Source organism: Tachysurus vachellii, chromosome 9, assembly GCF_030014155.1.
Source record: "Tachysurus vachellii isolate PV-2020 chromosome 9, HZAU_Pvac_v1, whole genome shotgun sequence".
NCBI classification, from domain to species: domain Eukaryota; kingdom Metazoa; phylum Chordata; class Actinopteri; order Siluriformes; family Bagridae; genus Tachysurus; species Tachysurus vachellii.
Window position 1 is genome coordinate 20,726,415 of NC_083468.1, and position 27,365 is coordinate 20,753,779.

The 27,365-nt window shown below is 37.9% G+C and overlaps 1 protein-coding gene across 2 annotated transcripts in view; it reads right to left on the reverse strand.

Moving 5' to 3' along the window:
- Positions 1–1,377: 1,377 nt before the first annotated feature.
- The window catches only part of grm3 (glutamate receptor, metabotropic 3), a 35,519-nt gene continuing 9,531 nt past the window's right edge, over positions 1,378–27,365 (reverse strand). Inside the window, exons 3-7 of one of the 2 annotated variants that reach the window (XM_060878204.1) lie at positions 25,994–26,594; positions 22,138–23,011; positions 5,347–6,422; positions 3,213–3,390; positions 1,378–1,732 (exon numbers count right to left, since the gene is read on the reverse strand). In XM_060878204.1, the coding sequence (XP_060734187.1) occupies positions 1,656–1,732; positions 3,213–3,390; positions 5,347–6,422; positions 22,138–23,011; positions 25,994–26,449 (2,661 nt within the window). In that variant the 5' untranslated portion in view covers positions 26,450–26,594 and the 3' untranslated portion in view covers positions 1,378–1,655. Of the gene's footprint in view, positions 1,733–3,183; positions 3,391–5,346; positions 6,423–22,137; positions 23,012–25,993; positions 26,595–27,365 lie in introns of both variants that reach the window. The other variant, XM_060878205.1, reaches the window with a different exon arrangement.

The following is a 27,365-nucleotide window of genomic DNA, read 5'->3' on the forward strand; positions in this document are numbered from 1 at the left end:
AATAAACACAGCTATGATGAGACTTCTTGAGGATTCTCTGAAAAGCATATCCGTACACATGTATTATCTTACTGGAAGACGAAGTCCATCTTGTTGATCTGAGAAAAGACCTTTTTCCCTGCTACAACTACTGTATTTATTTTAGCAAGAAGCTATGTATAGCCAGTTGAAAAAAAAACAAAAAACAGGTATACTATATGCACCCATTTTTGGCAAGTTTCTACGCAGTAGTATCAATTGCTACCAAATTTGGCCTCAGATAAATTTACTCACTAATAAGACCAATCTTAGCTTCTTTTAGGTTTCAATTACATGATATATTAATGATCTGAAATGACTATTTGTTAGCTAAAGAGGTTGTAGCTAGAAAGTGTTTTATAAACTAGTAGGGAAAGTTAAACCACAGTAACTCTGACCAGGCAGATACTAAGGATTAATGAATGAATATGGTCAAGTTTGATTACACCCCAATCTGTTAGATATGCACGGTTTTATCATTTAAGGGTGCAAACAGTTATATGTACCTGGGTGCAAACAGATTCTTTTTACTTTAACATTCAATACCATTATATTGTTTGTGCTTATTGTCATAGCAGTAACTCATGAATACCTGATGAATGTCTACATCAGTGCTGTGTCTGTTTGAGCCAAACATTATAACATTCCACCATCTGAAATTAAAACTTAAGATGTAATAAGACTTGTAAACCGTCACATGAGATGACTGCCAGGAAAAGCAAGATTAATAACACAGACACAAGTCCAGTGATATGACTACACATTTCAACCCATCACATAAAATGTACCCCCCCGCCTTCAAAATGTAGAAATGTATAAAACACTCAGATGTAAAAAAAATAATACACATGTAAAAAAGTGGCTCAGCATCCCCTAAAGGTCTAGAGGAAGCTTTTATATCAAACTACTGAACACATGATAAGGCACAAAGAGCCATTAAACACCGGATCACCGTTTACACTGACTCCTGTCTCACCAAGCACTTTATGCATTGAAGAAATACCACAGGTTTCTAAAGGTTTAACAATCAAAAGCACTTTGTGCATTGCTTTGTGAGAAGCAGTTTATGAAATGCACTAGCGGAGGATATGTAAGCTTACTAAAAGGACTGTGAGACTTCCATCCTCTGGTCAGCCACTAGGTATACCCCCTACATCGACTTTACTCCTACAATAACCTTGTGTGGTTAAAACTCATCAGTAAGATTATTTACAAATATACAACATAGAAATACATACAGAATAGATTGTTACAACAAGGCCTACAAAAGAAAATGACCACTTTTGTCCAGTATTGCAGGCGTAGCCACTCAACTCTTTTCCTTCAATAATAAATTTATCATAGTCCAATGGAGAAATATTTATCATAGTTTTTACAACATAATAAAGCTATCAAAAAAAAAACAAAAAAACCAAAAGGTCTCCAAAATCACCCTAGAAATGTTTTATAGTTTTTTTGCTCCTCTGTTTCTCTACAACAATTTCAAGTTAATATGTACAAGCCCTAGAAAATAATTTAATAATAATAATAGTAATAATAATACTTTCTACACACTGTGGACAGGACGAGTTCTTGGATGGAGCACAATGTGTGCTGATTGGCTAACAGTCGCTAAAGAGCAATACGCTGACGAGGGGTCACAGAGATGAAGTGGTGGAGTCGACGATCTCTCTTCCGTTACACACCGTCGGAACACCATGGCCACTCACAGATGCTGAAGTGAGAGAAGGAGAAAAAGAGAGAGAAAGAGAGAGAGAGAGAGAGAGAGAAAGATATGCAGAATCAGACAGACAGACAGACAGACAGACAAATGGATAGATAGATAGATAGATAGATAGATAGATAGATAGATAGATAGATAGATAGATAGATAGATAAAAAGAACAGTGTTAGTATTAATTAAGCTAACTACAGTTTAAATGCAAAAAAAACACTGCTCATCCACCTCACTTTCTCTCACTACTCCAGAATAAATTGTCTCTCGTTCTCTTTGTGTGTGTCATATTATTTATAAGAAATAAAGAATAGATAAAGATGAAAGTGTTTACATGATTTGTTTTTTTTTTTTTTTGCCTATGAATTAAACATTAAAGTCAAGGCACTGGGCTCTGTTTGGGCCTGTTCATGCGCAGCAGCAGGAATTACTGTTCTCTTCTCAGCTCCAGGATATAAACATCTTCATCAGGTGACAATACTGATACACAAATTACGCCTCACGTAGAGAAACCAATAATTAACAATCAGTGCAAGCTGCTTATTTAACCAGCGGAAGCAGACGCGGCTCAGCCCTTTGTGATACCTGTTATTGTTTCTTGAAAATGAATCTCACAATTCTTCCTACAAATAATCCAAAGATAAAGTGTTGCTTTTCTATTTGGGAACTTTAGAGCAGCGCACACAACACACAACTATACCTTTCCTAACATATGCACTGTACATAAACATGCATGGTTTAAACAGACTGAAAGCCTACTTGTGCTGACATAATGTAATAATAATATAACATGATATAAAATTGTATTGGTACACTTTCCAGACTAACAAGATGACTGTAGTTCAAGTACATTTATGGGTCAAGTACATTTATATGTCCAAAAAATGGACATATAACTTTCTATATAAGTCTTCTGGCATTGTTAGAAGTATTAAAAAAAAAAAAAAAAAAAAAAAAAAAAAAAAAATATATATATATATATATATATATATATATATATATATATATATATATATATATATATATATATATATATATATATAAAACACGATTTACTTTATTAATTTATTAATTAATTGTTTTTAACCTCTACTATTTTTCTTATCTTTCTAATATATTTACAAACTTTTTCAGTTAGACGACTTAGATCAGAAAGTCAGACCCTTGTTGAAACTATTTGTCTGACACCTGGTAAGGAAACTAATCAGATTTCAATCTACCCAAATGGAAAATAAATGTAATGTTTAAGGAGTCTATTAAAGAACTCATTAGTAATATGCACAACCTCATAAGGGAGTGATCTTAGCTCTTGATATAGCTAAAATATTTTAGTTCATATACAATGTGCAAGGTAATCACAAAAAAAAATCGAATGTGAAAAAATGATGATCAGGGATATTTCTTTAGGGAAGCTCTGATAGACTAGGAGTTCTCTGATAGTGTTCTCTTACTGCAACAGAAGTCTTTGATGGCTCCTCACCGTGTGACGAGCAGGTAGCAGGCAGACCACTGACGCTGAAGCGGTTAAGGTTGAGCCGGTGACTGGTTACGTTCTTCTGGGGTTGAAACATGATGATGTGGACTTTAGGTGCAAACATGCAGCCCAGGACCACAAAACCACTGAGACTCACTGATATACACATAGTAGTGGTCTGGACCTGGGGGAGAGACAGTGACAGTTCACTCAATACACCTCTACAGATACTTACAATCCCGCTGATCATCAAATGCTGTTAAATGAAATAGAATAAGGGGAGCTGCATTGAGCGGTGAAAGTGATTGAGTGAACATGGGGATAATTACAATGGTAGTTAGCACTGTCGCTTCATAAATAGCGTTTGATTAGATGTTATTTGGACATCTTCCATTAACAGGCTAATCTTCTCCCCTGAAGGCTTAGATTTTCTCTTCTAGTGCCTCCCTGCCAATCTTGCCTGGTTTACAGCTGTGACTGAGGCATTAAGCAGATGAAGAATAGATAGGAACAGAGCATGCTGAAGTGCAGCAGTTTCCCCTTCAGTGACAAACTACAAGCTACTGTACAAACCCCTAACCATTCAAAGGGCCCCTGAGGAAAGCTTTTTTTAAAGCATAGAAAACCCTGATTTTCTGAGCACATGGAGGGTTTAACCATTAAATAAGGTATCGAATTGAACCCTGTTAGAATGTATACATTTCCAAAGGACGGCTAAGAATCTCCCTAATTTCTAGGACTATGGAGAAACCCTGTTCTCCATAATTGTGGAGGAACACTGTTTTCTAAGAGTGTAGAGAAATTTCTCTTTTTTTTTTTGGAAAAAAATTCAAAAATTATTACCTATCCAAAGAATCAGAGACTAACCCTATTTTTATGGAGTACGTTGTGTACCTTGCTTGTTTTGTCTTTATAAGAATTGTCTTTATGGTTTTGTCTTTATTTTGTTCTAGGAGCTTAGACAAATCCTCCTTTAAATAATGTCAAGCAGAACCTACTGAGAAACCATATTTTCTCTTATTTAGTAAGGCTGTGAAATATCCCATTATTTATATGTATAAAGAAACCAATGTTTTCTAACATTGTGAAAGAAATCAGTTTTCTAAGAGGGTGGATGCTCAAATAAACGTAAAAGTGGGTCATACTGAAGACCACCTTTGAACAGGAAACCAGGGTTTCTCCATACTCTTAGAAGACAGGGTTCATCAGAGGGTCTTTGAAAGATAAGAGTTACTAGCTTACAAACAGGATTTTACTTGAAATAATTTTTAAAGGAGGTAACCCTGGGAATAAAGGTATAAAATCTGTTTCGGTCTATCTTATCATTTCAGGTACTCCACTGGACACATCACATAATAGCAAGAGCGAGATATATACTTGTCTTTGCCCTTTCTCTCAGCTCTGAATATTGGTATTCCTTCACCTGCTTTGTTCTATCCCTGTCTAGTCTTTTTCTAATCCTGGTCATATCTCTAAAGTCTCACAGTGGTTCTACAGGTGCCAGCAGTGTCTTACAATTCTGTGTCTCAGAGGACAAGACTCTTTTTTACAGAAAATCTCTTTTTTCCCCTCTCCATTGACTGCAGCTTTGAAAGAACCACAGAACAGACTGAGCAGACTGAGAAACGTCCTGCTCATGTCAGCAGCTTGTGTGTCTATGCAGCAGTGTAGAGTTAGAGACCGTGACTTCTGACTGTGTGTGCAATCCATATGATGCATGACTAATTATCCAGGAAATGCTGATGAATGTCATTGCTTGTAATCCACTAATATTCTTTACAAAGTGCTGACTGGTTCCATACCATGTTTATTGGGGAGTTAATCATAACACTATTTTTATCATTTTAGTTTTAGTTAATTCCATGCATCCTGTGTATGTCATAGTAAGTTATTTTTATTATTTATTGGCATGCATCTCTGCTGTGGAACTTGTCAGTTGGGGTAAAGCCTATCCCAGAAACTCTGAGCATTAACAGGATACACCCTGGATGATATGCTAGTTCATCACAGGATACTGGCAATACAATTTCCTGATGATTTCAATATAATTTCATTTCCATTCCATTGTTTTTCTCAGTGTAACTCAGTAATAATTCTATCGATTCAATTTGTTCTTTTTCATTAGATAGATGGCACATACCCTGTAGTCACTAGATGTGACATAGAAGATGGGCAGGAATGCAAGCCAAATGATGCATGTGGTATACATGGTAAAGCCGATGAACTTGGCCTCGTTGAAGTTCTCAGGGCACTTGCGGGTCTTGAAGGCATAGATAGTGCAGAGCACCACTAGAACAACATCGTAGCTGAGTGACAACAGCATGCTGGAATCCCGTACATTGCATTTGAGAATGACCGTCTGACGCTTCTCAGGCAGTGCGAAACGCCGAGTGCCAGGCACCTCCAGCAGCAACCACATGGACACAAGCAGAAGCTGGACAGAGATGAGTGCCAGGCAGATGAAGACCTGTGAACTAGGGCTAATAAAACGTGGTCTCTGTACACCACCGTCTTTCACTCCATTGAAAATCCGAGCAATGCGGTTGGTCTTTGTCAGCAATGCAGAGTAGCAGACTGCAAACGAGGTTCCAAGGCCAAGACGCCGCAACGCACACACGGCTGGTGAGGGCTTGGCAATGAAGACAAAAGTCATGGTGTAGGACATGAGGACTCCAAGAAGCAGAATGTAGCACAGCTCTCGGCCAGAGGCCTTGACCAGTGGTGTTTCGTTATGGCGGACAAAAACAGCGAAGACCAGTGAAGTACAAATAAAGCCCACGCAAGCAATGGAGACGGGCCCAATAGCCCAGGCATCCTCCCACATTATGTAGTCCTCAGGCAAGTCATAGCAACCACTCAGGTCTGCCCGAGGCCATTGGCCCAGAGCACAGGGTGCGCAAGTGAATTCATCCGGCAGATATTCATAGGGCTCACAAGGGGTGCAGATCCAGCAGCAGTACTCGCCTGCTTGCATCTTCTTCATCTCATTTGGAGCACAAGGGTCGCTGCATTGTGAGGTGGGAACACCTGTTCCACGTGGCCAGCCAATCAGGTACTCATTAAGAGACAGCGTTTCTGCCCATTCTCCAACGTGGATGTAGCCAAACCGGTCATTACCTGGCATTCTTTGGTAGTTGAAGATGTTGTATCGCCCTATGCCATCTCCATATTGATCAAACTTGATCATGTTGTCTGAGCCAGGTGGGGAGAATGGGGCTATATAAAGAAAAAAATGAGAAAGAGACAGAAAGAGATAGAACAAGGGGAAGAATAAAAGAAAGAGATATCAGGACACAGGGATAAATTGGATGTCAACATGTAACTATAAGACTTTTAAAGAAAGAGTTAGGGTTAGATAGAGTTTTTGTTTTGTATGCTTCTTATTCACAACAGAAAAGAAACACTACAAAAGACAAAATGTGTACTTCTGTGTCTAAAACTGACTTCAATTATAATCAGTAAGCGTTACAACATGGCTGCAGGCACACAAAGCAATTAAACAGTAGGCTGCTAAAACCATAGGGGAGCAGAATGAACCCCCATGGTTATACATTCTAAACAAAATGCCAGTATACTGAAATAGGACTTACTATAAACAGCACCATCCGTATTCATGGTGTAAAGGGCTTGCTAGAGATTTTACAAGCTCTTTCATTCTCTGACTTTACATGCCATTTGGCTTATATTATGAGTTATGAGTTCTCTCCTAAGCTTGACACCCACACAATGTCACACTCTTTGGAGGACACAAAGGTAGGAGGTAAGTGGCTTTTTGGTGTTTAATATTTATGGTATAATAGAAGTACAAACAACACAAAAGCCTTTTACACAAACTGAGTATAATAGTCAAACTCTAAATAGGACTAGTTGATAGGTGGTGTCTATTCTGAACTTATCATTTCTTCCTCTGAAGGTTAACAAAGGGCTAAGCAACAAGAAAATTCCACAGACAACCACCCACTTGATACTCACTTGTAAATAAAATAAAAGCCATTATTTGTCAGAGCTACATTACAGCACAGTGAAATTCTTTCTTCACATATCCCAGCTCTGGAAGTTGGGGTCAGAGCACAGGGTTAAGGGCCTTGCTTAAGGGCCCAACAGTGGCAGCTTGGCAGCGTTGGGGCTTGAACCCCAATCTGCAACCCAGAGATTTAACCAACTGAACAAATCTACAAAGGCTAATAAGTTGTGAAGCAAAACACAAAAATGCCAGCATGGTCAGGGCAGTCTTTGAATTCTCTCTGACAGTTCATCAACTTCAGCCCTCATACATCACTCATAAGTAGTCTACAGTTGTGCACTCACACAATTATGATTTGTTTGCACCTGCTTGTGATATTTTAGAAGGAATTTAGTTGGTTCAACTTTCCAAAATGTAAACAAAAAAAAGCATCCTAATTTAAACCAGGTTGACCCTGAATCCCACAGTCCCACAAGCTTCATATCTGACAGCTAAAAAGCTCCTGTGAGATCCGGATGCACACCTCTACTCACAGGCAGATACACTATGTACCTTTCTGACAAGCTTTTAAAAAAATCCACCAAAAATCGAAAATAGGGCACTTTTTTATCTGTATTTATATCCATATAGAACATCATCTGTTCAATCTGAATAATGTTTTTTTTATAAGTAATTCATCTCATAGTTAATGTAATTCCAATTTGACATTGAACACATTATTGGTGCCAGGGGCATAACGTCTATGGAAAATAATTAGAACTAGCAATTATAACCCCCTAATATTTAAAACCATGATCATCTGAAACATATGTTGAAGTAATTTATTTTATAATTTATAATAATTTGTATAACCTTATTTGTTTTCCAAATCAATTGGATGCGTTTGTCATAATAAATCAGATATAAATATATAAAAAAAACTGTCATTTGACTTGGAGAGCACAGGTAGCTTTTTAAGATGATAAGTGAAGAGAAGTGCTGCTCAGAGGAGTATTTTGCTTTGTTTATCAGAGAGAGAGAGAGAGAGAGAGAGAGAGAGAGAGAGAGAGAGAATTAAAAAAATAAAACAGAAGGAAGTCGGATATTATGGTGTGATCTGGCTAACAACACTCCACATATATTGTACCTAGCTAGCAATTTAGCAATAGCTATCAGTATAAAAGTGCTAAATTTTCTTTAATAGTTCACATTATTATCAACAATATCAAGGTGATATCTTCTGTTGACAGAAAGCCCAGGCTTATTTTAGATTACGCTGTTGTTGGGAATCTGAATGTCCTGAGGTGAGGTGAAGCTTTGACGGAATCCACACACCAAGTGTGAATATCCTCAAATCGGTGCTAGGCGAATCGCCCCACTCTTTCATTCGTTTTACTTTGTTTTCACTCTTTTAAACTGTTTACAGTTGTGCAGAGAAGAGATGACTTTATGAATCGTGTGAATACAGTGTGCATTCTTTCTGCCATGTGTAATGTGTTTTAATAGAACAATCATTTGATCATAAATGCTTGTGGATAGATAGACAGACAGATAGACAGACAGATTTTTTTTTGGATAAATTGGACATGGATAACACCCAAGGTTGTGGTCATGGTAACAGTTACCATAACAAAGGGTAGAAAAGTGATGTATCCCCTTTCAACACATCCGTGCTTCAGAGCCAAATAAACAAATCAACTCTCTTAGATAGACAGTTGATATTTCAATCTCACAGAGAAAAGGAATGTGCTAGAGAAATCACATACCGTGAAAAAAATATTGGAAGAAATGCTGCATCTGAGGCTGTAAAATATTTTAGTAGTCTACCAAGAGGGACAAAGAAGTGTAAAACTTCAGTTCATGTGATGATTATGTGCAATGCGACCAAATTTTCAATCTTCATATGGTCTATTATGTGAAACATAGATGCGAGTGCTTTGAATGGCGCTTAACGCCGGTCTCAGGAAAGTCTGTGTGTGATTCATCACTGCAAGCATAATTGCTCTGAGGGGAATGATGACTCGTCAGATAGGGAAAAGAGGTTAGGCATTATGAACCCCATCCATCACAATGATAATATCAGTCTGAGCAGTCACACACACATGCACATACTGTACTGTACACACACACACACACACACACACACACACACACAACATAAGACACTGTGTACTCCAAAAAATGCATGAATCCTCATATTTTAGCACTTCATCTAACCAGAACAAATTAACCTTTAGTTTATCTATTCTTCTCATTTTACATCAACACTTAAACATTGATCTTTATACTCAGCAGAAGCTCCACATGCCCTCAGATTAAGTAATCAGCGTCTGGTAACAGGATAATTACCTTTAATAAAATAATTCACGACAAACACAAACTGCAGTTAATCAGCTTGCACCGAGGCTCCAGGGAAAGTGGTGAATATTTTGTAAAGCATCCAAAGCTTCTTAATACAACATGGGACAAAACAAAGAGGATTTACCTTCCTATTTATTGAAATAATGTTTTATATGATTATATAATTAGAAAGCATAAACATAATTATAGAGTAGCAAGCGAAACTTTATTTAACAGAGTAGCAAGTGAAACTTGTTGTGAAGCTATATTAATGTTGATAGTGAAACTTTATATAATGTTGATAAATGTTTGCAAACCCCTTGACAAAATGCAGAATTTAGTCTAATTTAGTCTAATCTCAGACTTTTTTTTTAATATTTACTCCAAAATATCACAATCACACAAAAATAAGACAATCACTGAACTGACCTTGCCATATAAACAGTAATATGCTTCACGGAGGAATTTTCCTATTATCCGTATTACCAGTACTTTGCCATCTCATTCCATGGCAGAATCGACTTATCCGGCATTTTAAATCAGTAAAAAACAAATGAATAATTTTATAGCTGCAGGTCTGATATAAAATTCAGGACACTGCTGCATTTCAGTGTGAGACCAGCGTTTTTATGTATGTTTGGATAAATGTACACAGATATTTAGCTGTTGAAGATACTTGTAATTGAAGATACTTTTAGAAGCACTTGGGGCATCTCAGAGTAGAAATGGGTTTGAAATCACCATATACTTTGAACACAGAAGCATTTGGGTGAGCATTAGTTTTTTTCCCTGGAACTTTCCTACGAATATAGTGGCGCCAGTAGGACAGGAAAAAAAACCCCTAGAAATACTTTTGAAAAACTAGAAATTCTTAAAGTGTCTACTTTTCATATTGCATCTCATTTTCTAAATGTATGTGATGGATAAATATATAATTCCCCAAATAATGTGTAGGAGCACTGTCTTTTGTATTTTATTCACAGCTTTTAATCCCCTGTTTGTAATATTCATTCATTTCTACCTCTGTCAAAATGTTTGGTCAGTCTTTTCTCATTCTTCCTGACATCTCTGTAACTCTACCAGATGCCTTACACTGTCTTATTGAAATAAAGTCGGGAGATGGAGTGGGTTGAAGAAAACCTTGATTTGTTATACTTGCTATTGTTCCAACTATCGAACACAACCACTATTCACCAGCCTCAGTTAAAGGCATGGGGAGTTTTTTTTTGAGACTGTAAAAAGAGAGCTCTGTGAATCCTTGTATAGCGACAATAATTAGCCAATCATAAGCCAGTGACTTTTGTTTCTCATGCTTCTATTGTTGTTCATCACCTGTATTTGATAAATCAGTTCAAAATAATAAACATTCATTCATTTAAGATTTATGCCACCAAAGGTACCTGCAAACATTAATCACAAATTTTATCTATATTGTTTGGGATTGAGATAAATGTGTGCAATATGTGTTGAGGACTTTTATGTATTTATTTATTTATTTATTTCGCTAATACTTTTAAAATCCCAATAATTTCCTGGATCAGTTTGACCGTAAGATTACCAAAGGGTCAAAAAAAGTGAACAAAACACAGGGGTTAAAATCTTGGAGTTGAAATCTTTGTTGCTGGGACAGCAATCTTTCAAATACAGAATTGACTGTAGTATCTAAATATCAGGACAGCTAGTAATACTTCCTCTGTTACCTGTTGAATTAAAAAAAAAATTATCGCCAATATATTATGCCATTATATTATGCTATTATATTACTATTATTACAGAAAATTAAGCTATTTTCTAGAGACAATATAGACTTTCTACCATCTTTAAATTATTTCATTGCATAATTTTACTAAATATTCTAGATACAATTACATTTCTTGTCTAACTGTTTTTTTGTTTTTTGTTTGTAGATAGTATATCTTCATACATTTTCATCCCTCCCACCATGTGGTAAGCAAACTGCACTCAATTGTAGGTATTGATCTGCATGGATCAGGAACAACAGTACTGTCTAGGTGAGAATAAACATTCCCTGCACAGTTTGTCTAAGAAAACGATGAATTATTCATCCAGCTTACAGCTTTTTAGTGGTAAATATTGCTCTAAATAGGCATGATGAACCACAGAAATGGGATGGAGCTCAAAGTATTACCGAAATAAAATGAAGGTACATAGGACAGTAGATAATGCTAAGAACTGTAGAGATAATGGTGGATTATTATTACATACTGTATATATTAAGGTACTGTGTGCACAGACGCACAGACACAAACATAGCTTAGCAGAAGTTCTTGAAGGTCAAAAAAAATGAGTCAAACACTGTTCAACATTTAACAAAAGTATATTGTTTTTTTCCTCCCTTTGTCACATACTCACACAAAATGAGTGCCACTTTGTCATAATTGCTCTTTCTCTCTGTCTGTCTCTGTCTCTCTCTCTCTCTCTCTCTCTCTCTCTCTCTCTCTCTTTTTCTCTCCGTCATCTAAAGTACTGTTTGTCAGGTCACTTTAAACTCCTTACACTCCATGGTGACATGGTGCCCTGTTGCCTGTCAGTTTTGTCATGCAGAAACTGAGCTTGTGCAATCAGTGACTCAGGTTCCATAACATCTTACAAGTGGAGAGGAATAAACGACTCTCGCGGCTCTTACAGCAGGCAACTCTCACATCCTCTCACTCCTCCACACAATCTCCATTCAGACCTGTTAGTTACATACCACTGAATATAGACGGGTGACAAATTAAAGAAAAAAAAAATATGAGATTGGCTCTGTTTATGCTGTAAGGGCCATTTATTTCTGCTGGAATGCTTTAGTTCCACTTAAAGAGAAGAGTCACTGAAAATCAATGCAAAGTTATTCTGATTGATTCTGACACCATTATCCTACAATGAAATGTTTCTATCCTGATGGGAGTGAGCAGGATTTTTCTCTTATGATGTATTAGTCCATGCTCTCTAGTACCATAATCAACATACAAATGGATACTTAAACACTATACTCTATTTTCTTTTAATTTGTTACCCATGGTGACACCCGTATAGTAAAGGTCTTGGTATGTCAGCGCTATTAACCTTGTACATGTAGAAATTATTTTTCTCAATTACCTCATACTTAAAGCGATAAAACGAAAACAAAGTAAAACCCACAAGAAGGTTAATAAAAATCTTTTTTTTTACTTCTGAGTAGAGATTAAGCTTGAGCAGAAAAAACAACAACTGTAAAATTATACAAAATCTCTTCACTGGAAACAAAATATCTAGCTTTGTGTGGTGTCCATGTTTTTCCAAGAAAACTCATAAAATGTCTAGAAACACTAATAGTCTGGCCAATAAAATCCATCTCTGGTAACCCTTCATCGACTGTGTTATTTATTAGTTTCATTTAGTTTGGTTAAACATTCAGACCTGGCTAGCTTCCCATCACCAAATATTACACCCTGAATTGAACAAAAAAGTGCACACAATAGATATTAAAATGAATTATACAGATTATTCATTATTACAAACAGAACCATTAATCATTAAATCAAATATAGAAACAGGCACAGAAAAAAATTAAATAAAATAAATGATGGTGCTCTATTTTTCCTGAAGAACGATGACTGAGCAAATGTGTGCACGTGTATTTTGTGAATTATAACTATTGTAATATAAAATGGTATTTTCCAACATCTGCCTAAGACACATTTCCACCACATTCACAATCATACTCATTATTTATGAGTTCAAGGATCTGTGTGTGTTAATGTCTGATCATTTCTGATGTATTATATACATTTATTATATAAAAAAGGACCAATTTTCTTCTTTCAGTCTGGAATGTCATATTGTTCCACTACTGCAGCAAACTTTTTACAAAAGACACAAAACTATCCTGGCCTTCCAGACACGAGGCAGTATAACCGATAACTGTAGGTTTACACCACATTCATTAGGCACTCTGACTAATTGAAGCATGAACTGATTCAGAGCAGCTACACAGACTCATTTATGCTTTTTATCTTGTTTTTATGAGATGAGGCCTTGCTGTATTCAGTTTGAGCACTCGTAATCTGGAACGGCCCACATCAAACTGCATAATAGCATAATGAAGCAGAATTTTAGGCGAACAGTTTGTCCAACTCCTTAATGGCATAATGAAGTTGGCTCTTATGGAGTCTCAGATTGGGTGGGAATATGCCATGGGGAAATGATCATAGTTAACAACAACAGATGGTATCTGACAGCCATGTTTGTTGTCATGCAAGTCGCAACGAGGCTCGTTGCCAGTGACGACACCTGATCATTAAGCTGTTCGATGCAGGGTTGAACATTTGCAGTGGAAGGCACCAGCATCGCTACTTTACTGCTAGCAAAGCAACTTTTATGCTTTATTGCCATTCTAAATTCATGTATCCAGCTTGTTCATTGGAAAAAAATAATGAATACGAAAGAAACGAAACATTTGCATATGGGGTTGTTAACATATTGGCTTGTTTGCATACACTACAGTATATTAATTTGTATGTGCTTAGTGTAAAACAGCACTGATTCATTACCAACAACATCTAATTACAAAATTAAAAAAATTATCATTTAAGGTCCTTTATAAGAACTGCAGATGAACAGCAGATTTTTAATAATTATTAAGAATAGTTTTGATTAATTAAGGAGTATGTGACAAGACATCCTACGCAAAGCATGAACATAGAAGGAATAAGAAGAGTCTGCTGTAAGACAGGCGTTTTTTTACACAGTCTAAATATGTCATTTCAAGAGTTGTATTTGTTGTTGATGACACTTATTTTTCTGTCAGGCAGATAATTCATAAAAATTTATTTTTGCTTCTTGACAGAACGTTACTCCAGGATGTAATATGAAACGGCACAGATTCAATAAGTGACTTTAGTAGACGGCAGTTTAATGTTTAAACTTCCAAGATTTCTCTGTATTAAAAAAAAAAAAAGCCTTGGATCTTTTTTTGTGTTGTGAATCAATCCCTGTGCATGGACAACCTCTTCACATGAATTGAGTGATCACAAGACAAGACACATTTGACCCCATTCACAGTAGCTCCGTCCACTCGTGATGGATCTGAATACCAGATCGTAACGGGGTTCAAATTCCCACCTACACAACCTTCTTTCTCTTCCTTTCAGAGTTAAAATCAGAGTGCTTCACAAGAGAGAAGGAGGAGGGGTAGGGTTGATAAGGTTTACATATAAAGTTCTCTCTGTGCTTTGGTTTCTCTTACAAGAACTGATTTTACTGATATTAATACATCACAGAAAGATTCTTAATGATATGAGTACAAAGGTATAAAATTGTATAAAAAGAGTATAGGTATAAAATTGGAAATGATCTGCATTGGAAGAGATCTACTTAAGTGATACTTTGGGATCAAGATGAATGATCACATCCATCACACCAGTAGGGAACCGATTACATCCTAATTTGAGGTGTTTTTTTGCTGTACTATTCACATCTGCGAACTATTAGTACCTCATATGTACTTTTCTTCTGTCTGAAAACACACTCTTGCAGCAAACCCTTGCAGCATGTCACACCTATATGGTGACTCAAGAACAACAAACATGCTTACTGGTTAAAACCTGTCCACCAGTCAGCCTAAAATTCACTGCAGTTGCACTGTTGACTTACAGTACAGTGATTACATGGATGCAAAAATTCTCATACATTTTTTTTCAAGAAATAAAACTCACATAAGCAGTATATGCTATTTGTGGGATGCCTAAAGGATGAATGCTCAATTTGTTTATTTTTGTTAATTATCATCACAAGGCCAATAAACTACATATTATCAAACCTAAAAACTAGACCAGGAGTAATGAACAGAGACGACAACTCTCGATTATAACAAAATGCAAAACCTCACAATACTGGAACTAGTCCTGAACTAGTATAAAATGAGGAAGTAATGATGGTTAACAGAAAACAGCTTGATAGGAGTTTGATAAGCAGGTGAGTTAGAATGAACTAATGTCCAGACTGGACTGGATTGTGGTTTTGTATTGGCTCCTGGCTTACCCGTGGATTTTGACAACCTTTTTCAATTCTTTCAGCATGCTGATTCAATGATTATTTTGAGCAATATTCCATTTCAGACAGCTCTCCTCTAAACAGGTACTGAGTGCTTCCACATACATAGAATAAAAGAGTTGTCCATTAGAAATCCCACAAGTGCTATGCCTGTGCATATTTGAAATGATTGCTGTTTTGTGTTATTTCGCTGGTGTAAATTAAAATCTGCGCATGAGATAGAAAGCAGCCTTAAGGGGGGCATTTGGATTTTGTAGACGGTATAAAACCATTTACCACATGCTGTGCCCTGTCATGTAAAAAGTTTTGTGTCATCAAGTTGCTTCAGGATGGTCTCTTCTAACTAGGGATGTAACCGAAATATATGAAATACACCAAAACATTAATCAACATGAAGAGATAATGTGTTTTAAATAGATCTGAAAGCAGATGAATAGCACACAAACTATTTGGTTGATTTATTGAGAACACCGAAGTTCAAAAGGCATCTGGTTGAGATTAGATGTGTACATGTGGACAAGGACGGCACATGCAAGATTTTAACCTTTATGCGGTTTAGAATGCCACCATCAGGCAGAACAACCCCATGGCCTCAGATAGACCAAAACCAGAGATAAAAGAGAAAAGCTGTTGTTCACCAATTATGAACTGAAGCAGATGAGGCTGAGGAACCATCACCATGCACCTTTCCAGTACCATAGTGGTAGGATTCATCTACAGTATCCATTTTCTGTTCTACTTTTCCTACACAGGGTCACAAAGGACCTGGAGCTTATCCCAGGGTACTTAGGGCACAAGATGGAGGTCATACCCATTCACAATCTATAGACAGTTTAGAGATTTATAGAAAGACTTTGGTCTTTGTATCTTCAACCTTGAGAGAAACGTTTATCTGGGGTAGATATATGACATAATGTATTATAGTTTTATGTGATCCTCAGGCGGCAACTTGTGCCTTTGGATTTTATTTAGACCTTGTTAAAATAAAGAAAATATCCTGTAAGACTCGGCTCATGTCGTGATTCAAACTTAAACCAGAAGCTACTTTTAAATGTCATTTTAAAGTGATTAAGGTTACAAAGTCTCTAAACATTGATTCCAGCTCCACTGAGCTGACTTGACAGAGAAAAGCAGTCCTAAGGTACAACTATTTTTATAAAGGATTAGCAGAAATAAACACTACATGGCTGCATCCATAGGTGAATCAATCAGCTGTCAAATATGTAAAGGATTAAAGCAATATAATAATGTTCAAATGCTACCCAATTAATAAAAACGTTTCACTAAAAAAGATTCCATCTCAGCTTTCAGAAGGAAGAATAAACCAGGATTTAGATCCTCCTTTGTTCAGCTAAAAATTATGCTGATTTCTTTTTGCCTCAAGTTATTTCGGTTTAAAATGTCAAATAGATAACTGTAAATGTGACCAATGTGTGGAATTATAGTATTAAAGATGCATCAGATTAATACTGAAGATTACATCTAGGGCTGGCTATAGAAACAACAAATCCATTGAAATGCATATCTGTTTGCATTTACTGTATCTCTCAAGTACGGAGAGAAAAGCAGAAAGTAGGAGAGAGACAAAGGACGACAAGGACGAAAAGAATACCGTATATGTATGCAAGCATGGACTGAGGACTTAACAGGTATAACGACAAACACAAAACAAGATATCAGATGAATAATAATAACATTCATGTACGATAAATCATATTAAAACATATCCGATAGGGATAGATTTAATCTTTGTTTGTAGGCCTCAGAGTGTTGCATGTGGGTGGACGGTGTCTCAGATTTATGGGAGAAAAAAAACCCCACAAATGTTCTGAATGGCCTGTGTGATTGCCTAAGTGTGTGTATGTGTTCTCCATCGCTACATGTGCATAGGCATGTGTTTACCCAGTAGGTGGAGGATAACTACAGTCTGAATGATCTCTTTTTCCGTCTCTCTCTCTCCGTCTCTCTCTCTCTCTCTCTCTCTCTCTCTCTCTCTCCCTCTCACACTGCTGTGGACATATCATCTCCCTTGCACTCTATTGGGTTACTTCACCAAATGGTGCCATGTGTAGACCCAATTACCATAGCAACGGCATGTTGCCACAGTACATTAGTCTGAGTGAAGTACCCGGCTTTGAAAAAAATGACAATCTGCAGAGCAGAGACACGCACTTGAATGCTAAAGACATAAGTCCTGATGCAACTTCTTACATCAAATACAACCCCTTGACCATTATATAGGTTGGATAAACCCACTGGATTATGCTCTGGAAAATAGTCAAAAATGTTTTTCTGTTAATAATATTGTTTAATGACACTATTTTAATGAAAAATTAGTATGCTACTTCCTAGCATTGTCTTAGCTGAGCTGTCTTATGCCTGTACCTTTATACAGTGAGTTGCAAAGCTAGCATGCACCTTAATAGACAGAAAAAACATAATTATTAGATTAAGGTCAATTTCAAAAACAGGCATTCCACTGGTTGTCTTTTTCACCCTTTAAAGCATGTTTTAACAGTGCGTAGCATTGCTTGTATTCTACTGAGGGACTGTTTCTGTTTCTGCAAGCCCATATTCCCAGATCGCTCTGATTGATGATGGAAGGAGAACGTAGTAATTTTCTTTAATCGCAGGTCCATTGTTAGATGATCATCATTGTATAATCTGACATGAAGAATGCATTATCGTACATTCTTATATAGAATTCGGGCAAGATTTTATTGAGATCATGTTGTACAGTGTGACATGTAATAATCTTGAACGTTTACTGTAATCTTACAGTGTAATCAGTCTGGAGTGTGTTTTTGTCAGACAATGAATGTCATTATTTAATTAAGTCACTGCATAGCTACAGGCCATATTGAAACGGTCGTAAGCCCAAGCAATTTTGTTTGTAATCAGATAGCAGCTGTCAAAATGTCTGCATTGCACCTGCACCATAACATCATCATCATCATCAAAACAGAGAAGAGCGCTCACACACTCTGTACAGATAACAGTAATAAGTTTTTACCTCAGATGATGAGACAGAAGCTAACGTGGTATGATGCAGCCAATCAAAGTGGAAAGTCATTTCCCGTTATAAACTTATAACTCTGCCAAACTTATGTTTTAGAGCTCCACTGGCACCGGAAAACGTGAAGCACAAAACAAGTCTGATGAATACATCATGTGTTATATAGAATGCATACAAAGAAAAGTGAAGTAAAAGATGAGACTGTAGCAGAACATTGTGTGAAAAAATCACCTTCAACATTCACAGACAAAAATCTTATTTGTCCCTTGATTTAAAGGCAAAAAAGGTTGCTGGAATATTTAACATTGAACAGAGCTGCTGACTATTGATGCCCTTCATCAAAATATGCCTACATACCTATATACATACCTACAAACAGGTTAGTGTGTTCATGTAGATAGGGCCTAATTTATCGCCTTCCTGATGCCCGATTGGCATCTGTACATTGTCTGTCAGGACATGTGTGTGCAATTGTGTCCCATACATGGTGTCCCCCAACTTGTGCCCTGGGATAGGAGATTTGTTATATATGGTCGGTTCTATATACCTGTACACACTCTTTATAAAGCTAGCTAGTGCCATATACATACATATACATGTACATATCACAACCTTCTAATCTATAGTCCACTGCCTTATACTGTTCTATGGTATGAAGGTCTCATGTGGATGAATTTGCTTTTGTATCATTTCTGTACTGGTAATGAAAGCATCAGCAGTGATGTGCTACCATAATTACCAGTAATTTAAAATGCTTTACCTTGTAGGCAGTCTGATTTTTTATCTAAATAGGATGATGCTCATGGTCTCAAAGTTTGATTTGGATTCTTCGTAACAGTTTGCAGTTATTGTCCTTGTGTTGATGCCTCTTTCAACAAACTTGTACTGACATTTCAAATGTTTTATTCTTATAACATGTTATGTGCAACCTCATATTTAGTCCCTGAAATCTGTAGACTGAGAGCAGTTAAAAAAAACAAAAAACCTTTTTCTAGGATGTCAGTTTCAAAATTGCAGAAAAGGCAGGAATTACAGGGCACTGTTCACACACATTCACTCACTCATTCTCATCTACAGGCCATTTACAGTAGCTAATCTTCCTACTGACATGTTTTGTGAACCTGGAGGAAACCCACGCAAACACAGGGAGAACATGCAAAACTCCACACAGACGGTAACCCGAGCTTGAATGAACCGTGAAACCTGGAGCTCTGCATTATTTATTTAATTGACATTTTTGTCCACGCTCTGGAAGCGTACCAAAAAAACTGGCAAGGAAACAATGTTGCATAAGATATCTTGGGTGCAGACAGGAAAATATCTGTATTTCTTAAAAAACTAAACAAAACAAACAAACAAAAAAACTTATTAAAAAAAGCAATGCTAAACCGTTCATCTGACGGGGATTTATTATTTTTTTTGCTTGATTGGAGAAGTAAAAGATTTTATTCACACATACACACACGCACGCATGCACGCACATGCACACACACACACACACAGGCCACAGATTTCTCTATAACAACCAAATCCTGCTGACTAAAAGTTTCAAAGCAATGAAATTTTTAAATAAATCAGGTGAAACTACTAATTCCCTACAGTGTTTATAGCCTTAGCCTTGACTGAATAATTTATATAGAAGCAGAGGGAGTATATCTCAAATAAGTGGAATTTTACTGGACACTTACATGGATCTCACCCTTCCTTTTTCTTTTCTAATTTCTCTATTTTAAATCAGGTTCCTGCTACTTTTCTTTGATGGCTGCACAACATTTCTTAAAACTTCCTTTTCCTCACCTCTCTCCTCTATGTACCCCATCCTTTCTTTCTGTTTTCTGTCATTTTTTTCCTCTCTCCTGCATTGCTCGCTCCTACCACCCGATTGGCCCAGACTACAAACCCCATATGTCTTTGATTTTGTGCTTGAAAAATGAAGTTGGTGAATTTCAAAGAGAATCCTCTTCTGCTGACACAAACCAACCCACTCACAGCGTTTTATCTCTCCAAGTCTCTCGGTTTCTCTCTCACTGAAACACAAGCGGATGTAGATCCACACTCGTACAGCACGTTCATATACCCAACCCATATACTCTCTCTTTCCAGATCTAAATCATATTATTGTTGAAAAACAGAGTATATTTTCCTCTCATCCTATCATCTCTGTCTCTCTCAGTTGCTTTGAGGGAGTTAAGAATCCTCTCCGCTCCCTCTCTGCTTTTCTTTAACTCTGTTTTCATGTGTGTTTGTGTACAGTCACAGTCATGAGTGTGGCATAAGCTCATCTAATATTGCCACGCCAGCCTGAGCACTTTTACATGGTTTATTTTTACCTGCTCTCTTTGCTCTCTACCTGTCAGTCAAACACAATCCTCTCAGCGGCAGTGAGCGCAGCGTCTCAGCTCATGTCGCCGGCACAGCCACAGGTCTGCCAGCGCAGCAAACACTTCTCACACTGGCTCTAATTACACCGCCACTGTGCACCTCCACACACATTAACCACAGACTGACACAGAAACGCAGCATGAGTCTGTAGGCCTACACACCTCCTGCTACATACCACTGCAAATAATGCGCCGATGCCAGTATGCAGTTTGAAAATGACAGGAAGACAGAATGGTGAACCTGATTTCTTCCACTAGGACATGTTTCAGGAGAAACAGTTGTTCTTCCTGGAAGTACATTTCTTATTTAATCAATCACTGCCATCTGATCAGTGTCATCAGTCTTCACTTTTTAATTCTGCTGAGCCACATGAAAATTACATCCAGACACACTATAAGGCTTCCAGACAAGAACACTTAGTGCAGAGCTCTGTGTTTTAGCTCGTAAAACGATTTAAAATGGTTAACTTTGCAGAAAAATGAAAGCATTTATTTTGTATAAGCCCGGATTAGCACGCTAAGGAGTCGGCTAGCTAAACCCTGTAAATCGCTTTGCAGAAAACACTGAACATTTCAGTTCATAAAAAACAACATTTATTTTATATATACAGATGTCCCATCTCTTTCATCTTTAATTTACATGACTTTCTATTGGATCTACTGTGATAAGTTAACACTTGCTAGCTTTAGCATTAGCAGACACGCTACAAAAAGTGCTTCTTTGAACGTAAATAGTTGACTGCAGCAAAATTTATCCAATAAAATTAAGAAGTAATTCTTAGTTTTAGGGACTATAACTAAGGGCTACAGATTGTTTTACTGGAGGATGGAGTATGTGTAATATGCTTCGAAGAGAGTTGGAAGTAGAAATGTACACTTTCTAAGGAAAAGCTCAAGCAGGGTCACGCTGTAAAAAAGCTCCCGCTATTTTCCTTAACATTGCTGCTTGTCTACAACGTTGCATAAGTAGCAGAAATTCAGGAACTGTATTCATTTACCAGCACTTTCCAGCTGGCAAGCATGTTGTTATTATCAACTCAGTCTGTGTTTTTGGCAGCTGGTATTTGGTCAACCAAACTGCAAGGCTGATGACATCAGATGACAGTGTCTGGTTAAAAAGAATGTTGATCCATGAACACATTGTATTTGCAAAAAATATTGTTTGTGTATGAGAAATGTAAAGGGAGAAGAAACCCACAGCTTGATTAGTATTACCTCTGAAGTTGACATGAAGCAGGAAGTCCCGATAGAGCCTCTTGCCATCGAGACTGCGCATGGCATCACATAGGCGTGTGGTGTTAGCACACAGTGTCCTCTGCATACGGTGTAATGCATGTGCCATAGCATACACTGCATTTACCACAAACATGATCTTGGACTCCGGCTCGAAGTTTGATTTATCCACCGCCAGCTTTGGGTCACATGGTGGTTTTGCAGTTCCTGCCCCTGCATGTGAGGTTGTGCTTAAAGAGCATTGGAACTTCTGTTCCCAGAAGTCTTTGTACCACGGGTTCCGGTGATTGTTAAGAGGATTGAGGCTTTGGAAGTATCGGTTGAACTCGAGTATGGGATGTGCTGCAAGTTCTAATGTGATCGCGCCATCTGCTGTGATCTCATTTCCTTTGATTATGCTCTCCTGCGCCCCCCATCCATCGCTAGCCACCCAGATAAAGGAGGCATTGAGGCTTGTGGCGGCACCCAACAACTCTCGGGCATCATCACTGCGCAGGAATAGCACGACCACACGAGCATTGGGCTTCTGAAGAAGCTGACGCACCACTGCTTCATATGACGAGCGCTTTGCGTTAGAGCGACCCACCTTTTCTGATGTAGCAATGCATATGTTGCGCAAACGCGCCTCCTGCTCGAAGGCCTCGATTCCTGTCTCACCGTAATCACCTTCAGATGCCACTGTAGAGACATATGTCCAGTTAAAGGCACGCAGGATCTCAGCCATGGCTTTTGCCTGGTAGAAATCCGGAGGGACGGTACGAGCAAAATAGTCGTAGCGTGATTTGTCACTCAACTTGGCACTCGTAGAAGCATAGCTTATCTGAGGGATCTGGAACAGGCGCAACAAGTTTGCAACCTAGAAGGAAACACACACAAGTGTTGGCACTGCATTACAAATATAATACAACAGAGCTGTATGAATGATTTATTGAAACTGGATCATACAATCTTTTGTGGACCATTGATGAGATCAGATAAGGCCAATATGAGCGTACAGAGCGGAAGAAAAAGAGAGAAAAGGTTTCTCTGTGGTCACACTCAGCTTGGCTCTAACACATCACATCTCACACTGAGTGCGGAGGCACAACTGACACGAGCTGCCACTGCCTTATGCTGCTGCAAGACTGAGCTCGTATTGAGCACTTCACCGTCAGCTTGCAGAAATTCAGACTGTCACCATGTTGTTACCCATAATGTTTTTTTTTATTGCAATCAGGCATTTTGTAGCAAGTTTTTAAAGAATGTAATACAAAAAAAGTGTTTTTTGGGGTACAGTGCATCATAATACAGAATCATGCTTTTAGCACTGCAGTGTAAATGTCTCAAGTAATCACTGTGCTTTATGTAGTTATATGGTACATAACCCTGAAGCAGGCTCTCATTTCTCAGGAGTGGTAAGTAAAAGAGTGGCATGGCATTAAGAGATAGCGTGTAGGAGGCTGTACAAGCTCTCCTGGGTGTCTGTCAGAAGGTGAACACGGGGAGGATAGCCAGACAACAGCAGTGGGAAATAAACGGTGACTAATTGTTGCTGAGGAGAAAAGCCTGATAATTAACAATGCATTTTTTTTAACAAGAGATCATGATGAGGTCATGGCCTCACTGCCTTTCCCCAGAAACACACAGCAGTTTATCTGAAGAAATAACAAAAGAACGAGAGAACAGGGAGACTTTGAGAGGCTGGAGAAAGAAGAAAGCAAGAACGGGTGTGAGAGAGCAAGAGAGAGAGAGAGAGAGAGAGAGAGAGAGAGAGAGAGAGAGAGAGAGAGAGAGATGACAAAAACACAGATTATGGATTTTAGAACCGATAGGGAAAACTGGCTTTTGTGGAGCCCCAGATGGAGGAGGTTATGTAAAACTATGCAAATTCCCCCAGTGCTGTGCTTGGTTTTCAGTGCTGCAAGAAGGCAGCAACAGACAAAGCACACAATAGCATAGCCACAGTGCTAATCCAGGCACGTATGCATGAGGGAAGGAACTGGAGTAAGCGTGCTGTATTTAAATGGGGAGGAATGAATAAGGGGCGGTGTGTATATTTCCCCCCAAATGCTGCTCTTTAAATAATGGATCAGGTATGCCAGAGCTGTGCAGGGGCAAGGACTTTACTCTCTTGCATTTCACTTAGTTCTGAGAGGGTGGTGAAATCATTCAGTAGCCTGTGGTAATTCTGTGAGAATATATGAATATTACCTCAGCATACAAGAGCATTACGGAATAATTCATGTTGTTGTAGCCATGATTGTAATGCACAGACTTAAAAGCGAAGCCTTTGTATATGGTCGTGAACGTGCAGAGAGAATATTCTTTTATTTTCATCTGAACATGTCATTGACTGAGATTGGATTTTTGGGTAACACCCTACTTAAGGGGTTATAAGTTTTACATAATGTCTACCTTAATAAACTTACATTAACATTAATAAAGCCTTACTCCAGGTAGTGTCAACAGTTGTAGAGATGATCATTAGATAATATCGATGCTGACATAACACAGATATAGACACAGATGATTTAGATTTGTGGACCTGGCAACCTTTACACATTATGAGTAGCATATCGGTGTATGGTGCTATGATTTATCACTAAAAATAATATTATTTTTACCCAATTAAAATGCCAGATAACCAATTGACATATAAATATGAAATGACTATTACTCCCCTGAAAGCCCCACCTACTTCCTACTATAATCACATTAGTAAAGTTGTATGTTCTCATCTCGACTCAAAATAAATAGAGGATGTTTTTGGCTCTCGGATAAGCGGTAGAAAATGAATGAGTGAGAGAGAGAGAGAGTGTTTTCAGCTCATTAATGTTAAATAAAAAGCTAGGAATGGATGTTTGACTATGTTAGACAAGTTGTTAGTTAATATTAGTTAACTGCACTTAAGAGAAGCCACTAAGACTAAAAATGGTCAAGAATGGCACATTTTTTCATCTGAAAGAGAAACAATTTAGACAATTCTGACCAGATTTAAACAGCACTCATAGTAGATACTAAAGTGTGTATATATACAGAGTTTTATGGTAACCATTAAGAGAAAAATGCTATGTCTAAGACTTAGACACTACAAACGTTACCATGCCTCCCTTCCCCAGCTGATGCTTGCAGTTGAATGTTAATTAGTTTGTCTAGTGGGCATTCATATGACAGTTATGTTGATTTGAATATGGCCATGGATATGGTTAATTTAAAAAGCCATTACCTTATTAGCAAAATGTAACACTAAACAGTGAGACAGATTAGACACCAAAGTGGGCAGAGCGCTCCACTGATGACTCATAGAGAGCGGCGAACTTGCAGGTAGTCTGTACCAGACGCCAACATGATGAAATGAATATTTGCTTTAATTAGATATTTAATGCAGCACAATATTTTTTACTGAAGGACAATAATGAAAAAGTGGTACCAAGTGAATGAAACTGACTTTCCTATCTGTTTATCACCAAAATGGGCTTGACTTGCACACCCAAATTATAAGTAAACTGGGTGTTAAAGATACTCAGTCACTCTATAGCACCTCAAAATCACTTGATAGTTGAGGTCCTTGTTCATGGGAGCTACGACCTTGCGATGGGTTTGGGGTGACTCAGGGTCAGCAACAGGTGTTTACTAAGCTGACAGGTGGGGAGAGATCTACATTTTTGGCACTAACCACAATAAAACCACAACATTAAAATTGACCAGCTTATTTCATTTACTGTGTTGTACAACATGAAACACACAATTTTACAATAATTTACAGTTTGCAGGACACTAAAAGGAAAGAAACCAAGTAAAACCAAAACAGAAAGAGAACAGTGAAACCAGAACCAAACAGAAACCATTTTCCACTCACCTGTATGGAGACGCTACTGTAAGAACCGCCAATGACTCCAGCAATAGCCAATGGGCTATCCTCCTGAAATGCATACGAACCATCAGGACAGATAAATTCAGTGTCATCCACCTTGGTCAGCGATGCTCTGACAAACTCTAGCGCTTGCTCTAGTGCATACGTGTCCCTGGAGCATGTGTCCAGGATGTGGACACCCAGTGACACGCCAGGCAGCAGACTAACATCTCGGTTGATCTGGTCTATGGCAAAGAGCATGGCTTCTAAACGCTGAATGCCCCTGTCCTCATTGATGCGCCCACACTCGTCCATGCCCAGGCCCTTCTCATGAATGGGAAAGAGACCTCCCAAAACCAGGTCTCCGTCTATCTTAATTTCTCGTCGTGGAGAGTCACCACTGGAGAGCAGGACTCCAGCTCCTAGCAGTACAAGCAACAGGGCTCGAACTGCAGATGACATGGTTACACACAGATTAAGCGGGAGCAGATGAGCAGTTTAAAGGTTTAGGAAGGAGTGTAAGAGGCACGGGAAAGCCATGAACTGGACACAGGGAATGGTGTGTAAACATACATGAAGATACTCGAATGAGGAGTCAGCTTAGGACCTAGAAAGAGAGAGAGAGAGAGAGAGAGAGAGAGAGAGAGAGAGAGAGAGAGAGAGAGAGAGAGATTAAAAATAGGCATGCATTTGCTGAGAAAGATAAAAGGTAAAAAAATTCTGTGCTTAGATGAATGCACACACACACACACACACACACACACTCACACACTCATTTGTGAATAGACATGTCAGAACAGATACATTGAGATGAAGAAATATACGAACATATAAATCAATAAGTACACAGCATCTGAGAGAAGGCAAGAATACAACGTTAGAATGAAAAACCTTGAATGAATACAACAAAGCGAATTTTAGAAGCTAATACAATCCATCACTGCTGGACGGTTTGGAAAACAAAACCTTAGTATACACAACAAATCTTTTCTATAAAAGTGCATAGAATCTTTTACTTATAGGTAAATAATTTGTCCTGTTAGACCTAAAATACAGTGGGGTTCTGAGAGCACGAGTGAAAATGAAAATCCTTTAGAACAATCATTTTCATTACAAAATATATTATTGAGAGCAATTTTAGTAAAAAGTATAATCTTTGAAATATTTGCATCAATTTCTTTGTATAAGTTTGTCCGGTTTTGCTTTAATGACAGCTGCACACACTCAATCTGGCACATCCATTTAGATCAAATCCATTGCCATATCGTCTGAACACATGCTTCAATAGAAGGCATGAGGAAAATCTGAGCTTTTGTACAAAACATTGTCAACATTAATAAATGTGCTTACTTTTAAATAAAGACCTAGAAATAGTGAA